The sequence below is a fragment of the Egretta garzetta genome, unplaced genomic scaffold (genome assembly GCF_000687185.1).
Source record: "Egretta garzetta isolate BGI_Z169 unplaced genomic scaffold, ASM68718v1 scaffold960, whole genome shotgun sequence".
NCBI classification, from domain to species: Eukaryota; Metazoa; Chordata; class Aves; order Pelecaniformes; family Ardeidae; genus Egretta; species Egretta garzetta.
Genome location: NW_009258317.1, coordinates 55,533 through 56,777, shown reverse-complemented (window position 1 = coordinate 56,777; position 1,245 = coordinate 55,533). Strand labels below are relative to the sequence as shown.

The following is a 1,245-nucleotide window of genomic DNA, read 5'->3' as shown; positions in this document are numbered from 1 at the left end:
GATTTCAATTGGTCTTCCCATATGCTGTGCAAGTCCTTTGATGCCAGAGCCAGCACATTCTGCTTTTGCATCTGTGAAAGCAACAGTGGCAAAAGAAAATCCTAAGGTGACCAGAAAGACAACACTAAAACAGAAAGGAGCAACTTAAATGGAAACAGGCCTAAGCTCTCCTCTCCCCATCCAAGATCTACAGTTAATGCGGAGTGTAAAACACACTTCAGGAAACACAACCAAGAGCAGGAGTTGAAGGTGGTAGAAAGAATGGACACTGTAGAAGTGACAAGCTGAGGTTGCAACCTTGGGGGATAAGAAGACACACACAGAGGCACACACAAAATCACCCTACCAAGTTTCTTCCAAAGGTCCTCTGGAGTTTATCATGATGCCTATTTTAGAATGTAATAATTCCTGTAGTGCCCGCCACAGCAAATACCCTACGCACTGCTTCTGTGTAGCAACTGTACATCTCCTGAGAGCAAGAAAAGGTTTTCAAATCGGCAATGCTACTTCTGCTTCTACCCAAAGGGACAAAGAGTTGCCTAACAGATGCATTGGAGCGGAACAGAACTTGCTGATTCAGTTCAAGTACAAAGAATGCAAGTTGACTAGATGCTTTTAGAGGCCTTCTGGAAGAAGAACAAAAACCCCCAAAACCAAGAGATGCCTACTGATCTACAGAAAGTCATGGAAAGCTTAGCACAAAGGCTTAGAGAAAAAATCCTCGCATTGTACCACTTTCTCACGTGTCCTTACAGAGCCGGTGAAACGCTGGGTCTTACGACAGAAGCTGGCAGGGTCTCAAGGCCAAGCTGAAAAGGTAGCATGGATCTCCCAAAGTCCGGTCTCCTCTCTCACCTTCCACCACACATCTCCCCCCTGACCACAACGTCCATCCTATCCATCACCTGCCATGTTTAACCCCCGCAGGCAGCCAGGCACCACACAGCCACTTGCTCGCTCCCCCCTGCTGGGATGCGGGAGAGAATTCATCAAATGAATCATGCTGAGGAACAGAAGTGTCTTACACACCACCACACCGATACAGAGCACACCAGCAGGGGAATGAGGGAATTTACTGCTTTTTCTCTTGAAGGTGCCTTGCCCTAAAACCAGAAGCGTATTTGTCAGCCGAGCTGTGCCTACCTAGCCCACCTGATCTTTTCATCAATTACCTGCACACAAAAAATTCACAGACTAAACCAGCCATTTACAGAAGACGAAGCCAGTCATGTACCTGCTGGTGGG

At 47.1% G+C, this 1,245-nt stretch overlaps 1 protein-coding gene across 1 annotated transcript in view; it reads right to left on the bottom strand.

The window, feature by feature from the left end:
- The window catches only part of LOC104126802 (ankyrin repeat domain-containing protein 26), a 60,507-nt gene that overhangs the window by 13,909 nt on the left and 45,353 nt on the right, over nt 1-1,245 (bottom strand). Inside the window, exons 31-32 of the mRNA XM_035894913.1 lie at nt 545-626; nt 9-71 (exon numbers count right to left, since the gene is read on the bottom strand). Of these exons, the coding sequence (XP_035750806.1) occupies nt 9-71; nt 545-626 (145 nt within the window). The remainder of the gene's footprint in view (nt 1-8; nt 72-544; nt 627-1,245) is intronic.